General features: G+C 36.4%; 1 protein-coding gene across 1 annotated transcript in view; it reads right to left on the bottom strand.

Moving 5' to 3' along the window:
- The window catches only part of LOC125676439 (cation-independent mannose-6-phosphate receptor-like), a 206,367-nt gene that overhangs the window by 169,160 nt on the left and 10,563 nt on the right, over positions 1 to 26,644 (bottom strand). The window contains exons 3-9 of the mRNA XM_056158098.1: positions 21,249 to 21,480; positions 18,994 to 19,205; positions 16,357 to 16,519; positions 11,744 to 11,945; positions 2,146 to 2,252; positions 730 to 894; positions 515 to 646 (exon numbers count right to left, since the gene is read on the bottom strand). Coding sequence (XP_056014073.1) covers positions 515 to 646; positions 730 to 894; positions 2,146 to 2,252; positions 11,744 to 11,945; positions 16,357 to 16,519; positions 18,994 to 19,205; positions 21,249 to 21,480 — 1,213 coding nt within the window. The remainder of the gene's footprint in view (positions 1 to 514; positions 647 to 729; positions 895 to 2,145; positions 2,253 to 11,743; positions 11,946 to 16,356; positions 16,520 to 18,993; positions 19,206 to 21,248; positions 21,481 to 26,644) is intronic.

Genomic DNA, 26,644 nt, shown 5'->3' with positions numbered 1-26,644 from the left:
CAAAATCTCATGCTTTGCTGAAATATTCACATATGATTACCCAGGTATTCTGTGAAGATTACTGCTATGAGGAAAGTCAAGATGACTGTTATTTCATATATATAGCTGCACCAATCTGATTAAAATCAGATCCTCGATCCGCTCCTCTTTTTTTTTTTCTTGTCGCTACACATGTAGCGACAAGAAAAAAAAAAGAGGAGCGGATCGAGGATCTGATTTTAATCAGATTGATAGCTGCACAGTTTGCAAATTCTTATTCTTTGTTTAGAATTCATTATTTCCACAAAAATATGCAGTGAAAATCACCGCAAAATAGATAAGAATACCATTTGGTCAAAATTTTTGCTGCATATTATACACATTAAGTGCGTTTTACCCCAATTTCAGCCCAAAATGGGGTATGTGTATTAAACACAACTGCGCTATATATTCTGCAAATTACGGTATACTGATCTTGACATTCATATTGCTGATGTTCATTATGACATGTCAAGTTCCAGTTTGTAAAAATTACCTATTAGACAGACCGATGAGTCTGATTTACATTGGACAGCTTGGTCAATGTGGAGGATGTCACTACAGACATTGATGTAGTACAAACTGAGCTGGTCCCCTCCACCACCCTCCAAAACATTCCAGTTCATACCTACAAGTACAACACACAATATTGCATACTATCTGTTATATAACGTTTCAGACGTTTGAGAGATCAATGGAAGCATACAATACCTGAGTGTTTGACGAGGGGTGATAAATCATATCGCTTTCCATTGTGATTTACACGACACTCCTCAATAATGGGGTGATCCAAACAGGCATACTTAGTGTCCCAGTCAAACAAGTACGTACAGTCTTTCTCTCTATTGAACACAGGCCAACCCTTACCATTGTAAACTGTAACAGGAACACATATAACTGTTAAAGAAAACACTTCATACATGCTTACTGAGTGACTGCATCCTAACATTACATGAACCTGCTGTGCAATACACCGGTTTCGAGATACGTTAGTTATCTCCCTTTGGAAAACGCTCATGCATAGTAAGGTTTTGTTTACATGTGGGAGTGGGACAAATATTCATCTCTGCATAGGTGGATGTGCTCAGTAAGTTTCTCATATGCAGTTTTATCACCCAATTTCGACTGATACACAAACTAAGTAAATGATTCATGGAGTAATTAAATACATGGAATTCTTATTATATCACTATTTTTTGTTGCTCGTTCATATCATACCCGGGCTATTACTTGCAAATATGACATTATCTATGTTTCCACTTTAGTAAAACATCTCTTTCGATAGTATTTTATATTTCCTACATTTACATATTTAAAGATAAGCCACTTTTGATACATTTTATTGTCTTCCTCACTGACTGTAGGTCCACTCTGTCCCACTTAGATATTCAAAGTTCCACTAAATGCACCTCATACACAGAAGAGCTCTTATCTCGGAACTAGCAAATTGCATCCTATCATTCCATGAACCTGATGAGTGATTGCAGTTTATCATTACATGATTGGGTGATTGCATCCGAACATTACATATATCTGTTAAGTGTTTATAATCTAACATTACATATATCTGCTAAGTGTTTATAATCTAACATTACATATACCTGCTAAGTGTTTATAATCTAACATTACATATACCTGTTAAGTGTTTATAATCTAACACATGACATGTACCTGTTAAGTGTTTATAATCTAACATTAAATATATCTGTTAAGTGTTTATAATCTAACATGACATATACCTGCTAAGTGTTTATAATCTAACATTACATATATCTGTTAAGTGTTTATAATCTAACATTATATATACCTGCTAAGTGTTTATAATCTAACACATGACATGTACCTGTTAAGTGTTTATAATCTAACATTATATGTACCTGTTAAGTGTTTATAATCTAACACATGACATGTACCTGTTAAGTGTTTATAATCTAACACATGACATTTACCTGTTAAGTGTTTATAATCTAACACATGACATGTACCTGTTAAGTGTTTATAATCTAACATTACATGTACCTGTTAAGTGTTTATAATCTAACACATGACATGTACCTGTTAAGTGTTTATAATCTAACACATGACATGTACCTGTTAAGTGTTTATAATCTAACACATGACATGTACCTGCTGAGTGGTTGCAATGGAAAGAAATAATGGTCTCCCTCTGGAAGTTGTTGTGGTTACACTTTTCTCCTCCTCTATAGGTCAGTGTCAATAGGCCATCCACAAACCTACAATACAATACCTGTCTGATATCAACCCACCTACAATACAATACCTGTCTGATATCAACCCACCTACAATACAATACCTGTCTGATATCAACCCACCTACAATACAATACCTGTCTGATATCAACCCACCTACAATACAATACCTGTCTGATATCAACCCACCTACAATACCTGTCTGATATCAACCCACCTACAATACCTGTCTGATATCAACCCACCTACAATACAATACCTGTCTGATTTCAACCCACCTACAATACAATACCTGTCTGATTTCAACCCACCTACAATACAATACCTGTCTGATTTCAACCCACATGCAATATCGTCTTTATCAAATATCAACCTACATACAAAATCATCCCTATCAAATATCAACCCACCTACAATGTCATCCCTGAAAGATATCAACCCACCTACAATGTCATCCCTGAAAGATATCAACCCACCTACAATGTCATCCCTATCAAATATCAACCTACCTACAATATCATCCCTATCAAATATCAACCCACCTACAATATCATCCCTATCAAATATCAACCCACCTACAATGTCATCCCTATCAAATATCAACCTACCTACAATGTCATCCCTATCAAATATCAACCCACCTACAATATCATCCTTATCAAATATCAACCCACCTACAATGTCATCCCTATCAAATATCAACCCACCTACAATGTCATCCCTGAAAGATATCAACCCACCTACAATGTCATCCCTGAAAGATATCAACCCACCTACAATGTCATCCCTATCAAATATCAACCTACCCACAATGTCATCCCTATCAAATATCAACCTACCCACAATGTCATCCCTATCAAATATCAACCCACCTACAATGTCATCCCTATCAAATATCAACCTACCCACAATGTCATCCCTATCAAATATCAACCCACCTACAATGTCATCCCTATCAAATATCAACCCACATACAATATCATCCCTGAAAGATATCAACCCACATACAATCCCACAAGATGATTAACCAACATGGCATATCACCTCACATTCAATATAATGTTAGCCAATTATCAACCTAAATACAGTAAAATATCTCTATCTCGAAGTCTGAGGGACTTCGAAAAAACTTCGAGATATCTGGGGGTTCGAAATATCCAAAATCAATCTTGAATATTTTTTTTTTTGAAGGAGGATATTTGATGTTTTAAAGATGAAACGTGTATTATTAAATGTGCTATCGTTATTGTGAGCATTATCTTCAAGCGCACTTCGGCAATTTTGTGCGTTTATCTAAACCAAATGTTAATGATATAGCGTGTATCATTCAAAACACTACCCCTGAAATCGGGCGTGTTGGTTCATAATTGGCGGTGAACTTCATGTATAATGTTGGAAGGCTTCACTAAACACCCAAGCTGTTGAACCAATTATTGCGACCTGGGACTACTCGGAAAAGGCGAGCGTGGATTAGCGGTTAGTAATTATAATTGGTTTAGCCGCGGGTGGGAATGTGTGACTTAACGACGCCAGGTATGGTAAGCAGAACGGAAAATTGACTGCACTTCGAGATAAACCAGGTGAATTTAGGGCATGGGGCCTTGAAAATACTTCGACATAAGAGGGGTATTCGAGATTACCATGTTCGAAATATCAGAAGTTTTAAAAATCATTTATATACAAATATTAGGGAAAACGGCCGGGACCGGCAGTTGACTTCGACTCAAGCGGGGTATTCGAGATAAACCATATTCGAGATACAGATATTTTACTGTACATTGTTACATTATCAGGAAATTTGATGCTCTCCCATTGCTCCAGACCATCTTTTCTGGTGTGTACCTCAGAATAAATTTTACTCAATATCAACTTTGAGAGGTTTATTCAGGATTTCCCTCTTATTTGCTGACATTTTTATCAACCAATCAAATTGCAATTTTAAAGCATATATCAGTCAGTCCATGTTGATTCTAAAGATGTAAAATGTCAGACAGCAGGTTCAGGTAAGTGTTAAAGCGTAAGAAAAACAACAACAAGAGATGTATTGGTCACATAAGTATTAGTTAAAAAAATCAATAGCCCCATGACTATGAAAACTAGAAAAAAAATTCCTGCTCTGCATATCCATGCTATATTCTAATATTCAGCAACAGTATAAAATAAGATGTGTTCCTCAAACTAAAATGCCCCCAAAAGTGCCTCTCCTGATGAAAGACTTTACATAATATATGTAACATTAACATGATATGACTCGTCCTAGAATCAAAACCAATTCACAATGTTGGTACATCCTTTTCTGCTTTTCCTAATTATGTACTTAATTTTTATACCAATCTGTAAACTTCAATCTGCAAGTCTTACAAATGATAAAGACAATAATCACTATAATAATTTTGGCTCCGCCCCTACCCTAGGGGATCATGAAATTTACAATTTTGGTAGAGGCCTTCTTGCTCTACATCACAATTATTTAGTTTTTCTAACACATGTGTGGTTGTAGAGAAAAAGATTTTGAAAATTGGTTAATTTTTGACAGTTTTTGCCCTGCCCCCAGGGAACAAAGTTCATTGTGACATTCTGCAACTGCTGACATCCAACAAAATGATCATTAATTACATACAGGATTTATTGGAGAATAATGTAGGAAAGTTCTAAACATTATAGAACATAAATTGCTCAGATATTCTCTTACCTATGACATCACTATCAGTTATTCACATTGACTGTATATAACAGTCAGTCGTATACACTGTACACTTCACAGATGACTGCAATCATTCATTTACCTACATTGTACCTACACATCAACATAAGCAGTTTACACTACCGTATATACTTGCCTATAAGTCGGATTTTTTGGAGTTAAATTTTGGTCCAAAACTCTATGTCCGACTTATAGGAGTGGCCCAAGAAGATTAGTATTTTTCTGGACGGCGTAATGTATAGCCTAGTATTTTTAAACAACAAAAACATGCATTGGACGAAATAAACAAAATAGTAACTGTTTAATTTGTTGAAAATAAAAAACGAAATATCGATGTCATATTCCAAAATATTACTGGAACACAGATACAGTGGAATCCCGTTATTACGTTTTCCATTTTGTCACGATAAGATAACGTAATACCTGGGGCAGCGTAATAAACGTTCCAAGTGAAATCCGTTTAAATTGTATATCTTCCGTTGGTACTCCGTGAAGGGGTGTGTGTGTTTCTTTGTTTAAAAGACTATGATACTTTGTTTTATTTACATCTTATCTTTAATGTCCGTAATTCTTCATGTTCTTATCCCTTTTCTTTATTTCGGTGTAGGATACATAAGGATGTTTTGAAAACCGTTGCTTTTCTGCATTCATTTGGACCGCCATTTTGTTAAACTTTAACACAATGCGTTCATGTATACTTCTCTCAATAACTCATTCCAGTACATATTCCAACATTCGTATAAAAAAAAAACTAACAAAACATCGTTTTTATTAAGTTCTCTTACTACACAATACACAACACAATAAAAAAATCCCACCCAAAAAAACAACAAAACTATAGGCACAAAATGCACACGATACCCAACACTTACACACTTTTCTCACCAACGATAAACTCGGAGAACAATTTAAGCGCAATCCACATAAAAAAATATATAATGATGCACGAAGATTTCATTTATAACGCTGAATGATGGCACTTATCGCAATTCACCTTTTAATTAGAACGCTTTACCCGATATAGTATTACGTTGTGTGAAGACACAATTGAATGAGACGATCGGACAGTTTGAATGACATGTTTGATATAATACAACAAGAGTTTTCATTGGCCGATTACAGCCCGCCCACTTTCTCGAGCTTATCAGGTGACCGGTGATCAGATAAGATGGACGGACTAGAAAATTACTAGCCTACCTGGAGAACTGTAGCTCTCTGAAAAAATATTGTGACGGAACAGAGCTACAGCAGCTCTTATAAAAACGTTCGATTTACGGGATACAAGCTGCGCACAGTTGAGGCCCGATATCGCGTTATCGGTGTATTAAATTCTTGTACTGCTGTCTCATGAATTCAATATAAAAAAAATCTTAACATATTTTCCTATTATACTTGTGTCCAAACATACCTTCAAATATTCATTAAAGCCACACACGACCCGATAACTCGCAGCTTCAAATTATTTCGTTTGTTGACGTAGCCATGTTAGATAGTCGGTCAATTCGAGCTCTGTCGCTATTGGTATCTATTCATAGAATTAGTTTCAAAGGCCGGCAATTGGGTATAAAAGCAGCCAATCGGTGAAAATGGTGGAATATATGAATTTTCTGGTCATATTCAGATTGTAGCACTTATTTTGCAAAAATGAAAATTGAGCTGTTGTACTGAAATTTTAAAATGGGTATGCTTGTTCCCCTCCTAACTGTGCATATATTGGTCATATCTATTTTAGATATAAATTCTCATGAAGTTTTAATTTTGGCCTCCAAAAATCTGAAGCAGGGCTAAATTTGTATTTCAAACTAGAGATTGGCAGATTGTGGGTGTGATTATCTTTTGTTATTGTTTACACCGGATGTTGACTCACATATTGCATGAGCATGCTTGTCTAGTTCTAGATAAGGGGGATTGTACCAAAGGAAACATGTAATCAAATCACTGTATAACGTGGAAAATAAGTACTTACTCATATATCATTGTTAAATCCAGATTTTATTTTTAATTATATATAATCACATTCCTTTAAATAAATTGGTTAACTTTATAAAAATAACTCATTAGGACTGTTCAGTCTGATCGCTGTTTCAGAGTTTTGCAGGATTGCTGGTACCTTTTCTCGAATAATATCAAGCATGATGTTTGTCTGATTAAGCAACAATCTCCTAGGCCAGTTGTATAACTCCCATTGTCTCTCACCAATGATGACAAATGTCCAATTGATCAACCATCACACTAAAATGACTCTCAATCTGGACTCTAACTTGTGAACAGCTATATTACAATGTCAAAAGAGACAATCACAGATAGTAGGTCTCCAAATATTATAATGGACAAAGTGTTTCTTAATAATCCTTCAATGCACATGTCCTCCATTGCACAGCTACAATTTCCCCCCAAATTCTTCTTATAATTGAAAGGCACCAAGAGGAACATCATAAGTATTAGTATATCATATATACCAATATTTGTGTATATTATCAAAAAACTGCATGTTTTAAAAGACCTGCATAAAACAATGATGAATTCATTTTGTAGTTCCTAGGGTGAAGTTTTGTTAAAGTAGAAACATATCCTTTCAATGCCTCACAGATTGAGCAGAGTGGTAGAAAAATGCGGGAAAACTTTAGTTTATTTTGATAAATCATACCAGTCTCCCTGTTCAAAATATCGTCTGCTACAGAGCACGTGTAGAGTCAAGCATCAGACTGCTGCTTATTCTGATAACACTGCTAAGCCCTGCCCTCTTGCCATATATGCTTAATTGCTGTAGGGTTGTAAATTTTTCTAAGTTACTCCCAGCCTTTAAGTTATGTATTCACTCTTCATTAATTATCAACACGAATATTTAATAGAAATTAAAAGATATAGTTTTTGTAAAGGTAAAATAAGCTCTTGATTAACGAAAATGCTACATAAGCCCATTGTTGTCCTTAACAGTAACACTCGTGTGGCAGAGATGGAGACCGGCCAAGACAAATGAAAGCCGCATTGCCGTGAGTTTAGCTATTTGAATAATTATCTTTTAATGGAACCGGGATAATATATTATTTAAAATATTTAGCTAAAATATTTGTGGGGGTATTAGTTCACATCTAGACGCTATTGTGCCAGTATGGAAATGAACCAGGACTCGAATTGACTGACTGCCTAACATGGCTACGTCAACGAACGAAATCATCAAAAGCTGTGAGTTTTGGGGTCTTATGGGGCTTTAATAAATATTTGAAGGTATGTTTGGACACAAGTATAGTAGGAAAATATGTTAGGATTTTTTTGATATTAAATTATAATGAGACAACAACACAAGAATACAACTTTTTTTCTTTCTTCCTTTGAAGTTTGTTCTGGCCGTCATATTTTCAAATGCCGACTACTCCCGTATAAGGGAATTTGGGCAGACTTATACATATGGATCAATGAGAGTTTCTGTTGCATTTCGCAATTGTATTACAAACATATTCAATTGTGTCGTCACACAACGCAATACTATATCGGCCAAAGTGTTCTAATTCAAAGGTGAATTGCGATAAATCACGTGCACATCAAGGGATTTTAGAATGTTCACTGAGGTAAATGCTGTGCACGAATCGGCCGATAACACAAGACAGTTTGGTCGGTGTATGTATGGACGAGATTTACGAACACCTAAGCTGCATGTCCAAACAACGGACAATTTTTTAATTGAACACCTTTAGTCACCTATGTCCAAGCAGTTACCCAAGCTGTTTTAACATTGCTACAATAAATCTTGTCCTTCATGTTTGGTACCAAAGCTGTACATGTCCGTAAATAGAGTTTTAATAGCGAAGGTAATCACACTATGCTGAACACGCATGTGGTTGAGAAATTATTTCTTTGATTATCAAAATATGAAAAATGGGTCAAAGACTCAATTGGCCGGGTTGTAATATTTAGAGTAAATAATTTGGGTAGGGATTTATTTGGTGGTAGTTATCTGGAGGACTGTTATGATTTGTTATGGCCTTAGTGTTGAAGGAGGCAGAATTGTAAAGTAAATTATCAAAACGAGTTTTGACGAGTGGAAAAAATGTTAGTTCCGTATCGGTAACGTGAGTGGACACGATTGTTTCCGGATACAGGTACAGATTTTTGTCTTGTAAAAATGCCGATATATGTAAAAAAAACAAAAAAAAAACACATCACATATTGCCGCAGGGCTTTTATTGATTAATAAAAAAAACATGATATATGTAATATTAAGTAATAATAACTAAAATGAACAATAACTTCAGGTGCTTGAATTGTATATGATTATATGATAAAGAAACAGAATTTCTCTATTTATATTGCAAATTTACAACTTATGCCCAGAAAATTTGACATTCATATATAATTGAATTTTTCCTCAGAGGTAATGCAATTAAATTTAACCACAAAAGATAATCTGACTTGTACCTTTTTCAAGTTGAACTCTATTTTTAGTAACAACTTTTTGCTGTAGCGCCCATATTCGACAAAGGTCAAACTTCAAAAAACCTAGTGCATAACTTCAATATATATACTTACTTTCTGCAAAGTTTCAAGGTTGTACATAAAAAACTGTAGGAGGAGTTGATTTCACAAAATTTCCCCAACCGCCCGCCCACCCGCACTTCACCATACTATAGACCGGATTTGCACTTCGTGCAACCCGGCCAAAAATGAAGTAAATTTGATAGAGTACAATTTCTAAATAAACATTATTTAATTGTTTATCACTGGCTTCGATACGGGGTATTCACCTGTATTGATGTCGCTAAATCTATCAAAGCGTGACCAATCAAGCGTCTCTAATCCCCAAACAGACCAGGGAATTTACGTGGTGACTGCCTCCGGCAGTCAAGGTGTGAATGGCTTATTATTTTGAGAATCACTATTGAATAATTAGGGGTTTATTATGTTTTTGTCGGAATTTTTACGACGTAATACCGAGTCCGGGCATCTTGGGACAACGTAATAATGAGATCTATTTTATATAGGTTTGTTAAGAAATGGTTTTGTGCTTTGAAATTCCAACGTAATATGCAGACTAACGTATTAAAAGGGGAACGTAATAACAGGGTTCCACTGTAAATACAAATGAGTATTGATATGAAATTGATTTGTCGAGAAAAAATATCAAATATCGGCGCATTTCTCAAAATATTATTTGAAACACAGGTAAAAACATTAGAGCATTGATTTGAAATTATCAACCAATTTTTTAAGGAAGTTAGACTGACTTATAAACGGATCAATGGCAATTTCCTCCAAAATAACCTAACAAGAGTATCGCAAACGGTACATAATACACCCGTGAAATGCTTACATAGGGTGTTTTTCTTGTGCTATAATTTGCATAACTTTGCTTCAGGTAGTATCAGCCATCATGAGGCTGTGACAAACTTTCATATGAACAAAGGGTCTTAGCTTAAAAATCGAGACTTGCTCAAAATGGATGAAGTTCAACAACCTGTAATTTTTTCAAAAATGGAAGAAAATCAAAATCCTTTCCCTTTGACCATGTGACCTCAAAATCAATAGGAGTCATCTTCTCCTGAATATACACCAGTGTACTAAGTTTGATGTCTGTCAAGCAAAGGGTTCTCAAGATATTGAGTGGACAGTATATTCCAATGTCCAGGTTAACCCTTGACCTTTAAACATGTGACCTCAAAATCAATAGGGTTCATCTTCTCCTGAAGAAGTACCAGTGTACCAAGTTTGAAGTCTGTCAAGCAAAGGGTTCTCAAGATATTGAACGGACAGTATATTTCTACGTCCAGTGTGACCCTTGACCTTTGACCTCAAAATCAATAGGGGTCATCTTCTCCTGAAGACGTATCAGTGTACCAAGTTTGATGTCTGTCAAGAAAAGGGTTCTCAAGATACTGAGCAGACAGTATATTCCCATGTCTAGTTTGACTCTTGACCTTTGACCATGTGACCTCAAAATCAATAGGGGTTATCTACTCCTTAGGATGTACCAGTGTGCCAAGTTTGATGTCTTTCAAGCAAAGGGTTCTCAAGATATTGAGCGGATATTATATTCCTATGTCCAGAGTAGATTGACCCTTGACCTTTGACCTGAAAAACAATAGGGGTCCTCTTCTACTCATAACCAACCCACATATGAAATATCATTATCATCAAGTGAATGGTACTCAAGATATTGAGCGGACAACATGTGGTCTAACGACCGACCGACCGACAGGTGCAAACCAATATGCCCCTCTTCTTTGAAGGAGGGGCATAATAAGAAGGCTCTCACTTGAAAACTGTGGGAGGAGTAGGGCGGACCAATTATGTACCCTCCATATAATAATTATTTCCAAATAAAGGGGCAAAACTCCAGGAAAAAAGGTCGAAATGGATCAAAATTGCAGTATGATCTAGAGTGACCCACACAGAAGCTACACAGCAAGTTTCAGCATGGTATGTGAAAGGGAAATGAAATTATAAAGAGAAAACCCCGAACAGATGGACGGTAAGATGGATGGACGTACAGACATCGCTGTACCATAATACGTCCCGTCTAAAGACGGGCGTATAAAAACTATACATTTTCAACTGACTTATAGGCGAACCAACTTATAGGCGAGTATATACGGTAGTACTAGATGGTCCCTATAAAATGTTATCTCTAGGACATGTCCTAGGTGCCTTGATTACATAATTGTACCTCCTTGATGAGGTGGAGCCTTCCTTGATTACATAACTGTACCTCCTTGATGAGGTGGAGCCTTACTTGATTACATCACTGTACCTCCTTGATGAGGTGGTGCCTTATTTGATTACATAACTGTACCTCCTTGATGAGGTGGCGCCTTACTTGAGTTGCTGGTGATCAGTTGTCCCTGAGACATGCCCCCAGCTGGAATTGCCCACCATGGTCTGGCAAACTGCAACACCCTTAACATGATCCTCGTCTGGACACTGAATCCCGAGCTCCCCACACACATTGATAAAATACTTCAGGGGATGAGATCTTGAGCCCGAAGCATTCACAAAGACTTCATACGGTTTATCAACTCCTAAAGAAAACAAGCAAATTCAGTGAATTTTACTTCCCATGCTTAAAATATATAGGTGACTTTCGATACGTTAAACTTTGATCTTCCAAAGTGAAATCTCGGTCCCAATTTTTTCTCTGTATAACTAAGCAAATTTACTTTTTATCTCTCAAAAGTCTGACCTCTCAAAGTTCTTGATCTCTCAAAGTGAAATTTAGGTCTCGTTATACATATTTCATAATTTTTTAACTGTTGATATCTCCAATAGTGATGAAACAATTGTCGCCGACAATCGATTGTCGATCGTTTTTGGATCTTCGATTACGATTATCGATTCTATTTTTCATAATCGATTGTCGCTTGTACACTAATTTAAAATATCTAATCCGAGATTCATCTGACTGTTACTCCTGCTTTTATATCGAGACGTGTGGGGGAGAGTCAGAGTGGACTCCACATTGAAAATTGGGAATTCAGTGACACTAGCTAGTGTGTATGCTGCCTATATCCATACAACTAAATAGAAATAACCCCAAAAATAATAAACATTTATTAACTACATGTAAATACTGATTATATCGATCATTGATCGAAACAGTTATGACTGATTTTCGATTATGAAATTTTCCCAATTTTTCAACACTAATCTCCAAGTGATGGTAGTGTATACACACCATCAATCTGCTTGAACTTTACCTGAATAACAGTGAATGCACGGGACTAGCGTGGCTGTCTTAATTAAGAGCAATTCTATGTAATGATCAAAGAATAATTACTTATTTTCATGCACAGAAATGCCAGTTAGTTAGTACCTTTTGTAAATATGTTTTATTTTTGTAGTTCACTTTTGTACCCTCTCAGGAGGTCTGTAACAGTAATAAAGATTCAATCCAGTTTTGAGTAGTTGTCCTGCACAATTTAAGCATTATATACTCTATGAGCATTATGGCTTCTGCCTCCCTCTGGAATCAGTACCCCTGCCCCAGGGGTCAAGAAATTTCAATTTAGATAGACAGCTACAACATGCTTACTGTTTATTGCTACAAACCTACAATGCACAATAAATAGAACACATAATTACTGTAACATATGGCCAAGTTAGCCCCCCCCCCCCCCCCCCCCCCCCCCCCCCCAGTCTCAACTGACCTGACCATTAAGGCCATGGATATTGTCATAATCGTTGTGCACAAAGATAATTGTCACAATAACATAAGATTAAAGGATATTTCTGCTGCGAAAGTAGAGAAAACTATTTTCTAAGATTTGAAGATTTGATACATTTTCACTATATAGCCATATTGGACCTGCCAGTCTTTAACAACAAAAATCCTTGCTTAACGATTAAATCAAAATTAATCTATCATAAATTTTTAATTACCCACCGCTAAGAGAGTGGCCATTGAAGTTTAATTTATGATGTTTCACCATCGGTTCCGGTTTATTTCATCAACAGCACTTTAAACATGACAAGTCACGAACAGTTAAGTTTGGAGCCATATAGATTTGAGCCCGTTCTTTCACAAGAGAAAAATGAGAAAAGAAGAAATTCATTCGAGTCGCAGACCAGGCAGACGGAACACGTTTCTTCATACAAATGTCCCGAACCTAAACTTGTCATTACACAAAAGATGGATCCACAGTTTACATAGTCTTTTCTTTTCAGATCACTTGGTTGGGTCAGGAATTTTGAAAAAAGAATTTCACATCTCCCCTACGCAGTAGTGCAATTAAGAGCTTGACAAGAAGGCATCAACCTATTTATTCGTAAAATCAACCACACCACATGCACATCTTAGAATCTCATCAAAACCAGAACAGACAGTGTGACGTCAAAAGGGCCTAAACTTTAACCCAGGTGCCATGATATTCACAACTTAGGTAGATGGTTTCATGAACATCATGACAATGCATTTAGTTTTTCTCATACATATGTAAGAGAGAAGATCTTATAAGATTCAATACATCTCACTATATGGACATACTGGCCCCACCCTAGGGTGTAAATCCCTGACCCAGAAGTAATGAATTTCACAATTTACATTGAGAGCTTCATGGACCATGCATTAGAATTTTCTCACACACGTCTGAGAGTAGAGAAGATTGATTGTTTGTTTTATGTCCCGTTGAGAATTTTTCACTCATACGTCAAAACTGTAGGTGAAGTTTTAAAAAATTAGACCTATGCTTTATCGCACTCAAGGCCGTAGCAGTGAGGGTTCTCTAATGTGTCAACGCCTGCCACGACATGGTACCTCCTTATCTAAGGGCATATTCGAAAGACCAGTGATTCTCACTTTTAAATACCAAGCATTTGGCAAAGGAGTAATCACTACCTATGTTAACATCATAGGTTTAATGCAGCAGTGGCATGAACGGGGCTCAAACTCATGACTTAATGGTTATAAAGCAAACGCTCTACCACTGAGATACCACAACCGGTGAGAGTAGAGAAAAATATTTTCCAATTTAAGATTTAAATACATTTTCACTAGAGAGAGCCATATTGGCCCCACCCTAGGGCCTAAATCCCTAGCCCAGAGGTCATGATTTTTATAATATAAGTAGGGGGCTTCACACAAAAAATGTTAACAATTGGCCTTGTAGTTTTCAAGAAGAAATTAAAAATGTAAAATTGTTAACGGATGATCGATGAAGACCAATGACAAAAGGCCACCTGAGTGACTCAGGTGACCTAATAAACACAAACAATCTTCATATGTTCACCTAGTTTTATTAAACCTATGACAACTCTTAAAACCTCTACCAAGTTCAGGAAGTCACACAGTGACAACTCTCACTGTGGTACTTTCATTTTTAGACTGAGAACCATGTACCATTTTTGTTCGATGTCAAGAAATATTACAGAAGCAATAACTGGCTAATTTCTTTACGAGAAAAAGTAGATCAAAATTATTTAAATGTTTACCGTATTTTGCCGAATATAATACGCAGTGGTGTTTAATACGCACCCCCCACTTTGAGCCTAAAAGTTGGTGAAAAAACGCACTTCGGGTGTATAATACGCAGCAAAAATTTTGACCAAGCGGTAATCTTTATTTTATACTTGGTGTTAATTTTCACTTCATATTTTTGCAGAAATAATGAATTCTAAACAATGCACAATAATTTGCAAACTTTTTGAGATGAGGTCTACATCGCGGTAATCTTCAATGAGAATCTTGGTCAGGGAAATATCAACCAGGACAAGCCTGTTCATTTCAGCAAAGCACGAGATTTTGTAGCATTAAAGTCTTAACTGACTCGATATTTCCTTTGTTGAAACTTAAAATCAATCAAATAGCCGATGTTATAAAAATAAAATTAAACAATTAAACTTATACTGCTTATTTTACTGTAATCAACACACCATGGTAGGTACAAAGATGCAAATTAGCAACTCCTCGTTAACTACGATGACTATTAAATGTGTGAAAAAAAATTTTGTTAGGTATTTCTTTACCCGGAGGGGGTATCTAACAAAAGCAGTGTACACAACAATGGCTTCGTAAAATACACGCTTTTACGCAAGAATAGTTATTTCAAAGATTCAAATAAGTATTTCATTAAAAATTAGGCCTATTCATAAAACTTACAGTAAACAAACTTTTAGCAAGTGACAAAATTATTTTCCAACAATTTTAGCACGTGTCAAGGCATTATTGTGTACACATGCTTTCAATAATGGCGGCATGCGATGTAATGAATAGTCAGATCCAATGCAATTTGATTGGCTGTTTGTTTCATGATAATTGAATTATTTAGATATTGTAAGTATATATATCACATTTTCTGCAATTTTACGTTTCTGTAGTAATTTTCTTGAGGTCGAATTTTCTACTTAATAAATAGGTGAACGTGAAAAGGCGTACAGTATCCGAAGCCTTGGTCTTTGAGTGAAATATTACACTACTTAATCGCCGAGTTTCATCTGGAAAAAAAGGTCAAAAACCTATTGTGGTATATAATACGCACCCCTTTCTGGCACAAAAATATTCTCTAAAAAAAGTGCGTATTATATTCGGCAAAATACGGTAAATAAAATATATCAATGTGGGTCCATTCTACCTCCAGGGGTCATGATTGGAAAAAACTTGATTCGGCACCATATAAATTTCAACTTTTCTGGCCATTGGTTTTTTAGAAGATCTTTAAAGATTTTTGCTAAGTTTAGCTAAAATTGGCCCTACAGTGGTTCTGCAGAAGAAGTCAAAAATCTTAAAATTCTATGGACGGACACCAGACAAAAAGTGGTCAGAAAAGCTCACATGAGCTGAAAGTTAAAAAGGGTGGTCTTGGCACATATTGTCTTAGGCAACATTATGTTGCAACAGACAACAATATGTACTATTGAGAGTATATTCATACCATCACCGACGACAATATATACCATCACAAACCATTTTCACAGCGTCATAACAAAGCGTTGTTTTACCTGGTGAGTTGGTGAGTGGAGTAAGATCTAGGTCAATGTTTCGTTGTGGATCGTTTAGGCGACAAGAAGAAGATGTAACAGCCACTTCTGGACATGCATGCTCTGTCTTCCACAGGACTCGGTATTGGCAGTTAAAGTCAAACTCAAGCACAGGATCCTCACTCTGCACATAACCATAATGTTGTGTAGTATATGTGTACTAAATCTATTATTCAGTTATCATTTACAGTACAGGCAACATGGTTCTCTTGTTTACTGCATTCCCGCGGCGGGAAAAATAGCTAGAACCCCGTTCGGTCAGGGAGGGGGGGAGGGCACATCCTCCTATACACATATCTCTACCTACCCAAATTCACACATATACAATTACAGTACAAAACACAATCATTTGATGCCCGGACACGAATCCATTGTAAAAAAAACCCTTTAATTTTGACCTTGAGGTCAAGGGTCAAGGTCATATAGAGGTCATGAAGGTACTCGACACATCGTCTCATGGTGATCTACCTGTGTGCCAGATATGGTATGCCTAAGTCAAAGAACAAAGAAGTTATGGCCCGGACACGAATCTGCACAGACAGACGGACGGACAGCCAGAGTGATTCCTATATACCCCCCAGAACTTCGTTCGGGGGGTATAACAAGAGGCACACAGGCCTTATCGGTCACCTGAATACTAGTGAAAAAGTATCACTACTTCCATGGGCTATGAAATCTAGAAAAAATTTCCTGTTCTGAATATCTAAACTAAATTCTAATGTTCACCCACAGTATAAAACAAGATGAGTTCTTAAAACTTCACTGCCCTCAAAAGTGCATACACTGATGAAAGGCTTTAAAGAATAGGTGTATTAACATTAAAACATCAAAAGATATGACTAATTTGGACTCATCATAAAGTCATAACCCTGGGTTGTGAAATTCACCATTTTTTGTACATCTTTTTCTGCTATTCCTAAGTATGCATTTAGATTTTATACAGTATCAGCAAACTTACACATAAATACTATATACTAAGTTTGGCCCCACCCTAGGGTCAAAACCCTTACTCTGGGGAAAATCAAATTTACAATTTTGGTAAAAGACTACCTACTTAAATTACATCTTCTTTAGTGCTTTTGATCACAGGGCCCAAAACGGGCTTAGCCCCTGTGATCAAAAGCACTAAAGATGTAATTTAAGTGTTTTACACATAAACACTATATAACAAGTTGGACCCCGCCCTAGGGTCAGAACCCCTACCCCCGGAATCATGAAATTTACAACTGTGGTAGAGGCCTTCCTGATCTACATCACTATGCATTTAGCTTTTCTTACATATGTGTGGTTCTTGAGGAGAAGATTTTTGAAAATTGGTCAATTTTGGGGCAGTTTTTGCCCTGTCCCTAAGGCCCCATGGGTGCAGGAATCCTGAAATTTACAATTTATGTTCCCTTTGTTCCAAATATGTTTCATACCAAATTTGAAAAGAATTGGAATGATAGTTATCAAGAAGAAGTTAAAAATGTCTATTGTTAACACATTTAATAACTGACCATTTTGCCCCCACCCTGATACCAAAACGCCTACCCCTGGGATCATCAAATTCACAATTTTGGTAACGGACTACCTGTTCTTTCTAAATATCTATTGACTTTCAATTTAGTATCAATAGCACTAAAGAAGATGTTATTTGTGTTTTAGACATAAACACTATATAACAAGTTTGGCCCCGCCCTGGGGTCAGAACCCCTACCCTGGGGATCATCAAATTTACAATTTTGGTAGAGGTCTTCCTGCTTTACATCACTATGTATTTAGTTTTTCTTACATATGTGTGGTTCTTCAGAAGAAGATTTTTGAAAATTGGTCAATTTTGGACAGTTTTTGCCCCGCCCCTAGGGCCTCAGGGGTGCTGGAGTCCTGAAATTTACAATTTCTGTTTCCCTTGTCCCAATGATACTTCAAAAAGAATTGGACTGGTAGTTATTAAGAAGAAGTTAAAAATGTTCAATTGTTAATGCACTATGGACAATGCATGACACGTCACACGACAATGGACACAGACCAATACGCAAGATCGCGACTACTTTTTCCGTCTTGGTTTTAAATTTTACTTTCCCCTTTCAAATTCTCGTGAGACCCAGAGCATGCGAGAATTTGGGCATGTTGGTAAATAATACCAGTTCTGCAACTTTTGTCGTGATCAATTCACCTGATTTTAACAATGGTGCACTATCATTTCATTGCATTAGACTGTAGTAATGATTCAAGAAAGAAACCTATATACGCAGAAATATCCACAAAAGATAGATTTTAATGGAAATTATGTGGATTTTTTCCCACTGCTGTCAGCCAGGAAATTCCCAAAGCTGAGAAGAGCTTGCGTCAAAACATATAGCTTCACGAGCCAAATTCAGAAGTTCATTTTCCTGTATCCAGACGTTTCACACACCTTTCATTTAAAAATGCTTTTAATTGTGGAATGCACAGGTTAAATCGTCTTCCGAAGCCATGTTTAAATAAACAAAAAATGCCCAAGATTGACACGCTTTTCCACACTTCTTTACAAGAGAGTTCCGCTAACTCAGTAATTACGATCTTGCGTATTGCAACTCTATGGTAGTCTAATCAAGAAAACAAACTTGAGATTCATACCCCTCCAGCCTCTGGACACACAAATTGTATAGTGGTTGTTGGTTTGGTGGTACATTCAGGTACAGTGACGTTAGATAGATATGTTAGCATCAGGTGACCCTTTGCGTCAATCTGTAACTTCTTTGCAGTATGCCCCATGTCTATCACCGTCTTGCTACTAATTCTACAAGCTGCACTTCCAGAGGGACATCGGGATAATCTATCACCTGTACCTGTATCAAATACTTCATAGATTCATGCATAATTGTATGATTACATTTCATTTTCATAATTACTGTATTAAGTCAACATACTTTTTTTCCCCATGTTCAATTTACGAAATAATTAAGATCTTAAAAAATCTGCCGACTCAAGAACATGTACCAGGGAAGGCGTTGAATATCATAGGGAGAAAAGCTCGCCTCGCTGACGAGCTCATTCCAGTGATTACACATAAGAGTCACGTAATTTGCTCTTCATCAGCTGAAAAATGCTCTGGGAAAATGTCACCATTTTGATTTTTATGCTACATAACAAGATTTGCATCAAATCCAGACTTACCCAACAGCACTCCTACATGGACAATGATTTCAATATTCATATGTACAAAGTCAGACTTTAGAAACCTTAGTTTCACAATAGTTTCTATTTGTCCAAGTTTATGGTAAGAGTCTGAATTTACTCTATTGGTAAATATTAATCTATTAAGTTAAATTCTATATAATTTGAAATCATTATAATTCAACTAAAATATGTGAATAATAGAGTGAAAGAGTGATTATATATATAGATTTTCTGATCATCCTTCAGAATTGAAATTGGGCTAAATAAACAGTAAAGAATCTATACAACCACTTTGTGTTATTTCTAATACTTGATGGTTACATAAATATGTCACAATGCACTGTTTACATCAACTAATTTCCTGTGTTAAATGAATAAGTGAATCAAATGTCTAAAGTTGCAAGATGTTGAGGGTCTTCGCTCATCTCAACGGTCACACCAAACAAGAGGCCCACAGGCCTTATCGGTCATCTGAGTACTAGTGAAAAATTATCACTATACTCCCAAGGGCTATGAAATCTAGAAAAAATTTCCTGTTCTGAATATCTAAGCTAAATTTTAACATTCAGCAAAAGTATAAAACAACATGTGTTCTTACAACTTCAATGCCCTCATAAGTGAATACACTGATGAAAGGCTTCACATAATATTATAGGTGTTTTAACATTAAAAGATATGACTAATTTGGACCCATCCTAGAGTCAAACCCTGGGTTGTGAAATTCACCATTTTTGTACATCTTTTTCTGCTATTTCATAGTATGCATTTAGATTTTATACAGTATCAGCAAACTTACATATAAACACTATATACTAAGTTTAACCCCACCCTGGGGTCAGAACCCCTACCCCGAGGATCAAGAAATTTACAATTTTGGTAGAAGCCTTTCTGCTTTACATCTTAATGCATTTAGTTTTTCTTAAACATGTGCAGTTCTAGAGAAAAAGATTTTTGAAAATTGGTCAATTTTGGACAGTTTTTGCCCCACCTCTAAGGTCCCAGGGGTGCAGGAATCCTGAAATTTAAAATTTATGTCCCCCTTGTTCCAAAGATGCTTCATACCAAGTTGAAAAGAATTGGTATAGTAAGTATCAAGAAGTTAAAAATGTCTATTGTTCACACATTTAATAACTGACCATTTTGGCCCCAACCTGATACCAAAACCCCTACCCCGAGATAATAAAATTTACGATTTTGGTAAAGGACTACCTGTTTTTTCTAAATATCCATTTAGTTTCAATAGCACTAATTTAAAAGAAGATGTTATTTAAGTGTTTTACACATAAACACTATATAACAAGTTTGACCCCACCCTGGGGTCAGAACCCCTACCCCAGGGATCATGAAATATACAATTTTGGTAGAGGCCTTCCCGCTCTACATCACTATGCATTTAGTTATTCTTACATGTATGCGGTTCTTGAGAAGAAGATTTTTGAAAATTGGTAAATTTTGAGCAGTTTTTAATTTTGGGCAGTTTTTGCCCCGCCCCTAAGGCTCCAGGGGTGAAAGAATCCTTAAATTTACAGTTCATGTCTCCCTTGTTACATAGATGCTTCATAACAAATTTCAAAAGAATTTGAATGATAGTTATCAAGAAGAAGTTAAAAATGTTCAATTGTTAACGCACGACGGACGACAACCAATTGCAGATGACCTAAAAACATACTATATGCATACTGAATAGCAATGTGTAATGTTCCTTGACTTACCTGACGATATGTCTCTACAGACATTGATGTAGAAGTCCCAGCCCTCAGCAGAATCCACTAAGTAACCTCCCTGTGTCTTCACAAGTGCACTTAGATCATGTAATCTGCCATGGTCATCATAAACATAGCATGGTACTTCATGATGAGAGACGGGCATATTCTGACAAGCGTAGCTGGTTCTCCATTCAAAGTATGATGTACAGTATGTGTATGATAGAAACCTGGGAACTCCCTAAACACACAAAGTATGATGTACAGTATGTGTATGATAGAAACCTGGGAACTCCCTAAACACACAAAGTATGATGTACAGTACAGTGGAACCCCGTTATTACGTTTTCCATTTTGTCACGATAAAATAACGTAATACCGGGGTCAACATAATAAACGTTCCCAGTGAAATCCATTAACAAGAGGCCCAGGGGCCTTATAGGTCACCTGAGTATCATGTAACAACCATCCAATGTTTGAATTAGGTTTGTGTTTACCGTATTTTGCCGAATATAATACGCAGTGGTGTTTAATACGCACCCCCCACTTTGAGCCTAAAAGTTGGTGAAAAAACGCACTTCGGGTGTATAATACGCAGCAAAAATTTTGACCAAGCGGTAATCTTTATTTTATACTTGGTGTTAATTTTCACTTCATATTTTTGCAGAAATAATGAATTCTAAACAACGCACAATAATTTGCAAACTTTTTGAGATGAGGTCTACATCGTGGTAATCTTCAATGAGAATCTTCAGGGAAATATCAACCCGGACAAGCCTGTTCATTTCAGTAAAGCACGAGATTTTGTAGCATTAAAGTCTTAACTGACTCAATATTTCCTTTGTTGAAACTTAAAATCAATCAAATAGCCGATGTTATAAAAATAAAATGAAACAATTAAACTATCGCTTATTTTACTGTAATCAACACACCATGGTAGGTACAAAGATGCAAATTATCAACTCCTCGTTAACTACGATGACTATTAAAATGTGTGGAAAAAAAATTTGTTAGATATTTCTTTACCCGGAGGGGGTATCTAACAAAAGCAGTGTACACAACAATGGCTTCGTAAAACACACGCTTTTACGCAAGAATAGTTATTTCAAAGATTCAAATAAGTATTTCATTAAAAATTAGGCCTATTCATAAAACTTACAGTAAACAAACTTTTAGCAAGTGACAAAATTATTTTCCAACAATTTTAGCACGTGTCAAGGCATTATTGTGTACACATGCTTTCAATAATGGCGGCATGCGATGTAATGAATAGTCAGATCCAATGCAATTTGATTGGCTGTTTGTTTCATGATAATTGAATTATTTAGATATTGTAAGTATATATATCACATTTTCTGCAATTTTACGTTTCTGTAGTAATTTTCTTGAGGTCGAATTTTCTACTTAATAAATAGGTGAACGTGAAAAGGCGCGGCGTACAGTATCAGAAGCCTTGGTCTTTGAGTGAAATATTACACTACTTAATCGCTGAGTTTCATCTGGAAAAAAAGGTCAAAAACCTATCGTGGTATATAATACGCACCCCTTTCTGACACAAAAATATTCTCTAAAAAAAGTGCGTATTATATTCGGCAAAATACGGTAAATATAAGAATTTTACTTTTGGATGGAAGAAACATTGAATAGCTATGTGGTCAGCCCCGCCTTTGCACCAGAACCCCTGACCCAGGGGCCATAAATTTCAGTTTTGAAAGAAGCATCCTTGATCATCATTATCATACTATTAGTTTGTCTACTTAATACCCAGCAGCAGAGGAGAAGATTTTCAAAGAAATAAAATGCATTTTCACTATATGATCAATAGGGCCCCACCCTAATACCAGAACCCCTGACCCAGGGGCCATGAATTTCACAATTTTGAAAGAGGCATCCTTGCTCATCATAACCATGCTATTGGTTTGTCTACTTAATACCCAAGGACAGAGAAGAAGATTTTCAAAGAAATAATGCATTTTCACTATATGACTTATAGAGCCCCACCCTAGCACCAGAACCCCTGATCCAGGGGCCATGAATTTCACAATTTTTAACAAGAGGTACTGTGAGCAATGCTCACTAAGAATAACCCCCGCTTACCCCAATCTCCCAAAGGGTGTTGGTAATAGGTATAAACTACCTCTTTTCTGAATGTTGCTACTTCGATGTCCAGTGTGCATGACCTTTGACCTTTTGACCCCAAAATCGATAGGCAACATCTTCATCCCATGGGTAGTCCATATGTATGATATGGTGACTGTAGGTGGAAAGGATAACGCTTTAGAGCCCGTTAGCCAAAATCGATAGGGATCATCTTCATCCCATGGGTAGTCCATATATATGATATGGTGACTGTAGGTGGAAAGGATAACGCTTTAGAGCAGGGCTTTCAACAAATTTAAAAGTAGGAGGCTGAAATGAAAAAGTAGAAGGCGATCCAATGCGAATGGCACAGCCGTATCGCACGCTGAGCTATGCCGGGGCTCTGGGGTAAATGACGCAAAATCCTGCATTCTGGCGGTTTCCTGGCACTTAAATGCAGCTTTGAAATTGTCATTCTTTTGCCTGAAATTTTTACTTTTGCCATGAATTTATTGTTTCATATGTGAAATTTTCTGTTCATGCAAAAACTTTAAAAAATTCAACATTGCAAAGTACTAATTTTGATGCAAAATGAAAAATAAAGTGCATCAAGATAACTACATGTAATTATTTTTTGCAATGCTGTATCAATCAATTTTTAAGTGTCTTTGCTTGAATCTCTGCCACCCAAGAGTATAAGCAGATTAAAGTAAAATGTAAGAAGAATATAGATCACAACCAACACCAGTTTTATATAATAAAGCATCAATATATATTATATTTATAGTTGTTCTAATTACCTGTATTGTCAGCTTTCGTTTCCTTATTTAACGGATACATTGTATGTTATAAAAAAAAGTTTACATGTATTCAATCATTATTTTTTATTGAATTGCAAATAAGAGTTGCACTCCCAATATTTTAAGAATATTCTTCACCAATTAACACAACTCTATATTTCTATTTTCATTTGGTCCCTTAAAGTCTGTTAACTTACACTGGGAGTAATATTTTTCTCCAAGACTGACATGAAACCCATTGGGACCTTTTGCTTTTGCTCACCCCAATATTTTCTAAATAAAACCCAAACAATCTTTATTACAAATTAATAAGTAACATTTAAATGACCTATAATTTTATTTTTCCACAAATTCAAGTTAACAGCTACAGATTTGTTGGTAACATAGCGAATTTGTGCTGAAAAATTCTACTTTCGTTTTTATTTAATACCACATGGGCATTTGCAAATTAAAAAGAATAGCAAGTCTGAAATTTTTCCTGATTAAATTCTGTTTTCGCTTTAAAATTGTTGATTGATATTATACTTGTGTCACTTTCACTTCTGGCCTTTTTAAAGCCGAAACTGAACAGGGTATTTGTTCTCTTCATTCTGTCATCATCATTGATTTTTACGTTCAGGACTTGTTGTTATCTTTCGGAACTTCTCGTCCGTGTTGTCACGAATTGGGTAAATCCGAGTATTGCAATTGACGTATTATTTTCTACACCAACAGACGACCAATCAGGTGCCGGTATTTACCTGAACTAAATTTAGCGCAAGTAAACACGTTTTTACATCCTAACGGCCGCGATTTCTGAGTCTACTAAAGTTTGGAAGATGTTTAAAGTTTTATAAAAGTTTTTTTCATTGGACATACATTTTTGTCACTAAAGTAGCCGGCACCTAATGTTACTATAGGCGGCGGAAATCCGCCGGCTACCGGCTACTTTTGAAAGCCCTGTTAGAGCCCGGAAACCATATTGCTACTTCAATGTCCAGTGCGCTTGACCTTTGACCTTTTGACCCCAAAATCGATAGGGAACATCTTCATCCCATGGGTAGTCCATATGTTTGATATGGTGACTGTAGGTGGAAAGGATAACGCTTTAGAGCCCGGAAACCATATTGCTACTTCAATGTCCAGTGCACTTGACCTTTGACCTTTTGACCCCAAAATCGATAGGGAACATCTTCATTCTATGGGTAGTCCATATGTATGATATGGTGACTATAGGTGGAAAGGATAACACTTTAGAGCCCGGAAACCATATTGCTACTTCGATGTCCAGTGTGCTTGACCTTTGACCTTTTGACCCCAAAATCGATAGGGAACATCTTCATCCCATGGGTAGTCCATATATATGATATGGTGACGGTAGGTGGAAAGGATAATGCTTTAGAGCCCGGAAACCATTGCGTCTACAGACGGACGGACAGACGGACAACCCGATTCCAGTATACCCCCCCCACAACTTGTTGCGGGGGGTATAAAGAGGCATCCTTGCTCATCATTACCATGCTATTAGTTTGTCTACTTAATACCCAGAGACAGAGAAGAAGATTTTCAAAGAATTTCTACATTTTCACTATATGACCAATAGAGCCCCACCCTAACACAAGAACCCCTGCCCCAGGTGCCATGAATTTCACAATTTTGGTAGAGGGCTCAACGCTCATTATAATTATGCCCACAGTTTGGCTTCTTGATGTCCAGGAGTAAAGAAGAAGATTTTTTAAAATTACACTCATTTTGATGGTTTTTGCCCCACCCCTCAGGCCCCAGGGGGGCAGGGACCATGAATTTTATAATTTTTGTTCCCCTCCACCCACAGATGCTATATGCCAAAATTGGTTGAAATTGGTTCAGGAGTTTCAGAAAAGAAGCTGAAAATGTTCAAATGTTAACGCACGACACACGACGAACGACGACGGACAAAAACAGATAGCAATAGGTCACCTGAATGAATTCAGGTGACCTAAAAATTAAATGATTTTTAAAGATTTTCTCCATATATTTGTATGTAAAACTTTGATCCCCTAATGTGGCCCCATCCTACCCCCAAGGGCCATGAATCTGCACTATGTCAGGAACCTTTCATGTAAATATGTACTTTCTTAGCCCAGCGGTTCTTGAGATGAAGATTTTTAAAGATTTTCCCTATATATTTGTAATATTTTTGTATGTAAAACTTTTATCTCCTATTGAGACCCCATCTTATCCCTGGGGGTCATAATCTGCACTATGTCAGAAACCTTTCATATAAATTTGAACTTTCCTGGTCCAGTGGTTCTTGAGAAGAAGATTTTCAAATGTTTTCCCTATACAGGTGACCCTCGATAACTCGAAGTTCAAGGGACCTTGATAAAACTTCGAGAAATCAAGAGATCAAAATTGGGAAATTGAAGGTCCACTGGTATGGTTAAGATTTTACAGTTACTGTAACCGGAAATGTTTACCAACAAGATCATATGAAATCGTTTTGACATGTTTTCCTTCATATTCGTCAGTTAGTTAATTTGATATCAATAATAACAAGATGTGTTT

This window comes from Ostrea edulis, chromosome 3 (genome assembly GCF_947568905.1).
Source record: "Ostrea edulis chromosome 3, xbOstEdul1.1, whole genome shotgun sequence".
Taxonomy (NCBI): domain Eukaryota; kingdom Metazoa; phylum Mollusca; class Bivalvia; order Ostreida; family Ostreidae; genus Ostrea; species Ostrea edulis.
Note: the sequence above shows the minus strand (reverse complement) of the source record. Positions and strands in the feature narration are given on the sequence as shown.